This window comes from Amblyomma maculatum, chromosome 4, assembly GCF_055883805.1.
Source record: "Amblyomma maculatum isolate TAMU_Amacu chromosome 4, ASM5588380v1, whole genome shotgun sequence".
Taxonomy (NCBI): domain Eukaryota; kingdom Metazoa; phylum Arthropoda; class Arachnida; order Ixodida; family Ixodidae; genus Amblyomma; species Amblyomma maculatum.
Window position 1 is genome coordinate 42,642,439 of NC_139347.1, and position 8,422 is coordinate 42,650,860.

General features: G+C 40.4%; 1 protein-coding gene across 2 annotated transcripts in view; it reads right to left on the bottom strand.

Annotated features, from left to right (window-relative positions):
• HERC2 (E3 ubiquitin-protein ligase HERC2) overlaps positions 1 to 8,232 on the bottom strand; it is a 131,196-nt gene extending 122,964 nt beyond the window's left edge. For both annotated transcript variants that reach the window (XM_084601226.1, XM_084601225.1), the window contains exons 1-5: positions 8,043 to 8,232; positions 7,421 to 7,500; positions 6,521 to 6,620; positions 3,896 to 4,057; positions 1,500 to 1,713 (exon numbers count right to left, since the gene is read on the bottom strand). In XM_084601226.1, the coding sequence (XP_084457352.1) occupies positions 1,500 to 1,713; positions 3,896 to 4,057; positions 6,521 to 6,620; positions 7,421 to 7,500; positions 8,043 to 8,061 (575 nt within the window). In that variant the 5' untranslated portion in view covers positions 8,062 to 8,232. The remainder of the gene's footprint in view (positions 1 to 1,499; positions 1,714 to 3,895; positions 4,058 to 6,520; positions 6,621 to 7,420; positions 7,501 to 8,042) is intronic.
• Positions 8,233 to 8,422: the final 190 nt, after the last annotated feature.

The following is an 8,422-nucleotide window of genomic DNA, read 5'->3' on the forward strand; positions in this document are numbered from 1 at the left end:
AGAGAAAAGTATGGCTGTGCGAAGATTCGAAATTTTTAGTAGTTTTTGAATAGTATTTACTATTCAATTCAATCTGCACCGAACTTTCACTTATTCAAACGCCATAAACTTTAAGAAAATTAATGAATTTCTAGGTGATCTAAACTGGTGACGAAATATTGTGACATTTCAAACCACAGGATCTTTCATTTGTTACACGGGCTAACCAGCTCTTTTCTCACAGAAATGACTGTCAGCTCATGGCAAAAGCCCACACACAGTAATGCACTATCGACCGTCAAGACGAAGTGCAAAGAAAGAAAGCCATCAAGAAACGAAGTGCAGTACCATGTGCAGTTGAGAACTGGCTGTGAGTCTGACTGTCAGTGATCCTATCCTGCTTCGGTCATTCACAATTTTCGTCAATAAGAATCTAAAAACTGTCCATCTAAGCCACCACGGTCAAGAAAAAAAAAGCATGTACGACAGAAGTGTAAGGTTCGCATAAAGCCCGTGCAATTGTACTGTGTAGAGTACAGCATACACGCTGGACAAGTGTGGTATCATTGTCGCACCTTTTCAGTTCGCAGCTGCTGCTGTGTGGTCAAGGTGCATTGCATGACTTGCAATCTGGCAAAACAGATACACGAGGGCTACCGGGCTACACGCCATCATGAGCGCTGAGTGTCGGGCGGCATTTCACCACTGACACTTTGTCTTAGGCATCATGAAGGAGCGTGGAATGGATGGCGCCTATCACGTTGCAACTGAAGCTGCCAATTATTATTATTATTATTATTATTATTATTATTATTATTATTATTATTTTGAATCCATTTTGCGAGCCACCTTGTTGCATTTTGCAAGAAGTGCCTTGTCTGAGTTTAGTCAACCACTGGCGTCACTCCTGCAGTAATGAGGTATCCACTTTAAAATGCTTTGTAACAGCACTCACTTTCCTTCATGACAGCATGCACTTTCCTCGTTTAAAAATTAAGTCAAGCTGCGATTTTTCACTTTTCTTCCCTGACAGCAAATGCTATCCAAAGGACTAATAACAGGGTTTGTCTACAAAACAAAGTTTATTGCTTTTATTGTTGCGTGGTTCCTGCTTTTTCTTCCCTATTTAATAGTACCTAGGTAGGTACTATAGGTATAGTTCACAATGATCAAAGATGAAAACAAAATTTGCCTGCAATTATTTCATTTTCAAATTCAATTTGCACCTAGAAATTTTATATTTGCATGCCTCTAATTTATTTGCTTGTTTTCTGGCCATGTTTCAAAGAGTACTTCTTTGTAATTCAACCTCGCAGTATTCAAAGAAATGTTCTACTATTTAGTTTGCACTCGGTTCTTAAATTAGAATTTGCTTTGCACCAGAAATTTTGCTGTTCGCGCATATCTAGAAAAAAAGTATCTTAGACCGTTGAAAATCTCGCAATGTTTTGCTTTTTGGAAAAGGCAAGTACCAAAGGAGTGCGCTGACAACTTTAAGGTGACAAAAGCATTAGGCCTACCCTCGAGTATCGGGGCTCTGTGAGACGCTGCAAGAAGCTGGAGAGTCGACGTGGGGTGGCTTACGACGACGCACCAGTGCAGTGTAGTAGCGCATCGCCACTGCCAGCTGTTGCTTCAGTCTCATCGAAGAGAGGGTGGATGTGGCTGCCTCCCAACAGAGCTGATGCTGCTCAGACACCAAGGCCTTGAGGCATGCCCGGAGCTGATCAAGAGCTGCAACAAATGTAGCCACCCATTGTAAACTGTTTGACTGTATGAGCAGAGATAGAACAAAAGAAAAGGGCATCTAGCAAAAGACGTGACAAGAGGGAAAAAAAAAAAAGAGACAAGTTCCCTGGAAAAAGAACTTTTCCCATCGAAGGCTAAAAGATGGTGTGGAATAAATTGGCCACACTGCCTAACTGCACCAATCACTCCATGTCTGAACAGCAGCCAAAGCTGTGAACAGTTAATAGTTTGTGAAAAAACTTTCTTCAGTAACGGCACCAGAAGAAAAATGTTTTGAGCCAGCAGCAGTTTGTTACAAAACTAGTGTAGGATTTTTTTTTTCTTTTTTTTTTTAAATTCATCACTGCTTTTCCCTTTCAAACAATAATATCTAAACGTAGATGGCTATGCCAGTCAAGGTCATACCATATCAATGTTCTTTCCACATTAATCGTTTTCTTGGATGGTTTATTTGACTAAATTCCTTATCATGGTCCTGGCCAAGTTTTCCAGTGTAATGTGAAGTCAATATAAGTAATGATTTATCTGTTCAGTCTGAAGAAATTTGAAGTTCATAAGCTCTTCTGCTCATGATAGCCGTAAACAAATCAAAAGAACATGATGTTGGACTAGCTGGCCGGTTCGAATAGCTTTGGGAAGCTTTCAAGTGTGTCATCTTTGGTTTTGTGTGTGGAGTCTAATACTCGCCATGCCATTTTAGCAATGCGTCAACTGGAATACAATGTGGCTTTGCATTATTATTTGATGCATTCAATACAAACTTCAATTTGCATCTATTTTGCATGTGTTTCATAATAGCAGAACCCCTTTAGAGTAAAGTTACATGGAATGATGAAAGAAAGAAAAATCTTTACTATATCAGCTGTTGGTGATAACATGGTTCTGAAGATGTCTGGTAATTAAATGGCTACTTACTAAACATGTCTTGCTGCTTTACACTAAACAGCAATCAAAATATGTTCCATCTCTCTGTTATCGTCCCTTTGTGCTATTTTCCTTTTTTCAGCTTTTTTGTTTAAATCTTGTGGGAGTACTTTTTAAACATGAAGGCAACATGGCTACAAATAACAGAGCTTCATTTCATGCGAAAACTAAATCCTTACATGAACACTGCATCATCTTCCTGCGTTTTTATCTTTTAAGAGGCAATAGATGAGAAATGCGGCGACAGTCGAGCACTGCTGCGAAACGTCACACGCCACGTCTCCACTTCTTGCCACTGCTGCCTCCTGCTACACGTTTGTTCGTTTCTCACCTTCCCTATTTCTTGCTGCACTTTACTCTCTTTTACTTTCTGAATGGACCGGACAGCACCACCTTCCTTCCATATTTGTAGACAGCTTACTTCTTTTTCGTACTAGCTCGTGCTTTCCCTCACGGCTCCAAGGACTACGTAAAGTTGGCTTTTCCTCAGTGCTGGTAAAGTTACTAAAAAAAAAACACTGTGTTTTGTTTCTTTTTTTCTTTTTTAATAGAGAAAAATATGCCTCATGACGCGCCTGCGGCAATTATTATAAAGGGGCAAAAATGTAGATGACCTGGGACTTCAGTTTCACTTTACTACACGCAAGTATTTAGTATATCCAAGTTTACTATAGCGATGTTCTACTGTATACTATATAAATATGACCTGCAGTCTTACCTTCTACCTCCTACCCCTCCACAATTGTTGTTTTTTTTTAATTACACCACTGAAAAAATACCATGGGGAACCAACCACTGTTCATTTTATCCAAGAATTCATCTACTCCACTCTCAAGATAATGTCTACTGCATTTTAAAGACGAAATATTATCTAGCACAGCTTTCAGACAAAACAAAATATTTTAGCATTCATGATTCAAATTAGCACAAAAAAATAATTTCTAGCTTTGAAATCATCTGGCTCGGAAGCCACAAAAACACAAAGCTTACTTTGCATCGCAACTTATAGACACACCTCAAACAATCTTCAAATAACACAATTACAAATTTTATACTAAATGGGCTATGACTGTGTACATCTTACGGTGCAGAGATATTTCAAATAACCTGTTAATTTCCCTCTACATACTATCCTCCCTAAAGTGTCCATCCCCCCCCCCCCCCCCCCCCTTCCCTCCCTTGCCCGCCCGCCCGCTTGCCCACCCACCCACGCACACACAAACAAACAAATTGAGTTGCTCACAAGGCTGGGGGCCCCATGCCCACACATCGATTAGTGACTTAGATGTCACCACTGCATTCTTCTCCTGCTCCGAGGCCTCTCTCTCGGCCGGTGGAATGCACGACGGGCATGGGCAGCAAGGGCCTCCGGTCTGGGGTCCACATGTGCACCAAGCAACACGTTCTAAAGGCAGAAAAACCAAGAAGAAAAAGGAGAATGGAATGATTCCAAAGAGGTAATCAAAGCGAGAATAAGCCTCATACACAGAATATTTAAATACTGCTAATGCTCCTGGCACTCAATTTTCTTTAATTAACAACCACAATGGTAGAAGCAGACACAACAAAGAGGTGGTACTGCAATTTTATGCAATGGATGCAAGTAAGTAGATTCTGCTAGTAAAGCAAAGCCCTGGTAAACAAGCATCCCCTATTTTCTCAATTTTTAACACATATCACACTGTTCTTGAATTACTGTCAGGGTTTAAGGAGGGCCCTAAACTTCAGTATGTCCCATGATAAAGAGAACTATCCATACACCAACTGTTAGCACCAAGTGTTAGCACCAAGTGCCATGTCCCATTTACTCCACTTCTTATCCCTGTCCATCTGCACTAGAAGTCTGGCCAATTATGAGCTTATGATTTACAGTACTTGCAAGTCTAGAATGTGACTTCTGCTTTCAATAATGGTCCTTAATAACTAGTTGACAAACAAAGAACATGAAAAAAAATTCAGCAGAATATAGCTTCCATGTTTTGTTGACCAAACGTTAAGCAGTTACAGAAACAACATAGGTTGAACAAAGCTGTAAAAAGTTTTAGTATTTATTTATGGTACTGTCCCCCATAATCTGAATAATTGTGATTAATTATGCAATCATTCATTATATATTAAAGTTTCGGGGATACAAACCTCATGGGGTCACAAAAAAATTCTTGTCATCCAAAGTTTATAACGAAAATGTAAAAAAATCCTTAATTCATGAGAAATGCATTCAAACATGTTTACAGCTGACTAGATTTATATGCGGTCATACGGGCACAGCTCACTCACTCCACTGAACACAGCAACTCGCAGTGTTGATGCCAGCAATGTGCTGGCCCTGCACCTCTGAAAACTGCTCCCGGTGCATGTAACGTTACCTATTATGGCGTCGTGGCACACCACTGACTAGATCAGACAGACAATGATTCATGGGCTCCACACGGATGCAAACTGCTCTCTAAGCACACAGAGTGACTAGCGATCACGGAGTCAATGACATGTGGGCAACGAGAGTGCTCGAGACTGTGGTCACGACTCATGCAGTCGCGTCATCCATAGTGGCACAGGAGTGTTCACAACATCCAAATTCTGCACGTTGTACACAATGCACTCTAACAAGCAAATCTTATAAATCTGCTACCGTCTCGAAATTTGTACAATATGGCCTCATATCACTGAGATTCTACTGCATGTCAAACCTTCTTAATATCAAATGCAAGACAACTTGCAAGTGGAACTTTCTGCCACTTGATTTCATTCACATCACATTCAACTTATTGATGCCCTTTACCATTCTCTGTATGTTTGCAACAATGCTTGCTGATTGCAGTGCAACATCCAGGCAGAAATTACTACAAATGCAATAAAGATATTTAATAAAATAAGAATTATAAAACAAGCAGTTTATTGACTTGTTTGCAGCAAATCAGCATTTACGCAATTGTTTAGCTTTGAAGGAAACTCGCAAACTATATATATATATATATCAATTCTACCTTGAAGAAGGACGGTACACCGTCCGAAACTGTTGGAATAAAATAGATAATCGAGAAAGTTGTGTGACATCCTGTTTATATATATATATATATAGTCAGATGCCCAATTTCGCAGTCGCACATCTGGATTACACCATTCTGACAAGTGTTTTCAATTTAAGCAAAAAGCTGGCTTTTTTAATGTCAACTTAATGGTTCACATACCAGTCATTTCCTTTCAGAAGCAAAGAGCGTGCGCAGCTGCGCTTTTAGGCCTATAACCGCATGTCCCGGCACTAATGTCCATGCTCTGCCAAAACCATAAGCATCATATGCTCAACATAACATGGCTGTCCTAGCCTCAAATAAGGAACGGCATAAATTGGACATGTGCTCCTTGTTATTTTGAAGGCTACCTTATGCTGCACTAGAGAGCGTATCATTTTTCCAAAACAATCATGTGCGTTTTAATTAGCAAGGACATGTCCAAAAGTGCTGCAGCTGTAAAACTACTTTTTTGTTTGTATAATTTAGTCCTCCTTCACAGCTCAAATGCAAGGATCATGTACATACTCGTTTGCAATAAACAAATGGATAGAGTGTCTCTGAATGTGCTCTAGAGCTTTCAAATAATTATAATGTTCTGAAGTAAGCCACTAATACATAGCACAATTGTCACTGCATCGCAACATTGATATATACAACATGAAAATCAACAACATACTGTTGATTTTAGCTATGTGTAGCACACTACATTCCCTTCATCATTTTATCATTATGAAAGTTGGTTCAAATTACCTGATACACATGGTACGATGTATGAGTATATGCTCATAAACCCAAGACCCATATATGTTTCTAGCAAGAAAGATGCCGTCAACAGCCGGCACAAATAAATGTCTTACCTCGTCCCTGTGACACCACGTCAGTGGCAACTGCTTGCACCTCACCATCTTTGACTAGCTCATTCCACGACTGCGCCAGTCCCTCGTATGAGAAGATGCACTGTACAGGATGCAGAAAGAAGCAAGTGTTGAGTGCACCTGCTGAGGTGGTTCAGTAGCTTAGCATTCAGTTGCCAAGCAGTCACAACACAGGCCACAAAAGACATATTTGGTTGGATGCAAAATGCAAAAATTCCAGTGCACTGAGTTTCATTGCATCTACAGAGCCCTAAGTGGTCAAAATTAAACTAGAGCACTCTACTGCACCAAAGATCACAGCAAACTGTCGTTTTGGCACACCGAACTCCCTAAACCAATCAATTTGTCAATATTCATCATCACATTCCAAAGCATTAAAGCGTAAAATTATTTCGCTCTGCCATCCGCATCCTTGCAGGACCCACAGGGTTCAGCCCAATGCTAAAGGCATAAAAGAAGCATGAGCAGTTGAGCTAGTTGCATCGTTGTACACAACAATGGAAAACCACTGAAAGTCTTCATCCTTTGCTCCATCCCATGTCTATTTTCGCTGTTATTTATTATAATGCTGGAGGCAATGGGCTTTTGCTGCCGCTATCGACTTATCAAAAACAAGGCAGATGGGCGGCCCTTTCTGCTGCCCTAAAAATAGCTCGACAGAAAACCTCGCCTGTTTTCTTTTCTACTCTACTTGATAAGATACAGGCGTTAGCTAATGGCTCCGGTCATTCTCGGCCGGCATCCAGCAAATTCCGAAAATAACAGCTTAGCAAAGATTGAGTGCCTGGCCACTCTGTCAGCATATACAGGCAGCACAAAATGCTACAAAAAACTTGAAATCAGCTTGGCGCAAATAAGCATGACCTGCACATACACGCTTACCTGAAGATCTCTAGCAAGCCATTTGCTGTCCAACCGTTGTACCGGTTTCACTGTGAACCTCGGCTGGTTCTGCATGTTACCTGTAATTGATAACGACATCGATGCAATAGTAGCAACGAACATTGAACGTCAGAACAAAATCTGAATAAGAAATCAACAATTAATCAATAATCGGAATTATTTAAATGACAAAATGCATATGAAAAAGTCAACGAGTCGCAGACGCCACCAGCGCCAACGCTGAATGAACAATGCTGCTGCGCAATATACTAGCGATTTATTTATTAGAAAGAAGTAATTACAGCAAACTTGCAACAACGCATGCATGGGAAAAGAGAAAAAAGGCTAGTTTCTGGGGCTACGCTTAAGGTAGATAAGCCAAAGCACTCATACACAGTTTTACCGGTTCAAGGGCTTATTCGACGCCACATTCTAGATGATACTTTGCTAAAAGGCCGACTCCCTTCTTAGCTTCGCGGCTCGATTCTAGTAAGAACAACTGTCATAAAGCCCTTATCAGTAGCAGCGTGCCCTGATTATCGCAGAAATCGCTGCTGAGCCGAGAGCGCAAAAAGTAATCGATGTCGGCGGGACAATCAGCTGTGCCGACAGCCTCACTTACATGAAGTTAAGGATGTCATTTTTCCGTTCTCATTGTTTTTGTGGCTGACATCGCATGCTTTGCTTCAGCTTCGGATTCTTCCGAAGTTTCAGCCTGCACCAGCATCAATTAAACACAGCAAAACTGCTTTCAAAGGAAACACGATAACTGAGAGCGCATCAACCACTCGTCTCTGTAACTCACAAAACATACCACTAATGGCTGCAAATGGATGTCTTCGGATTGGATTGACTCTGATTGAAAAAAAAAATGTTTTCTTTGACTTAGTGCAACCATTTAATTAAAAAATTAAAGTTGTGTTGTAAAACAATATTCTTTTAGTGATCACAAATATTTTCAAATAACTCTGAAACTTAGCTAAACATCATCTACCAGCTTTC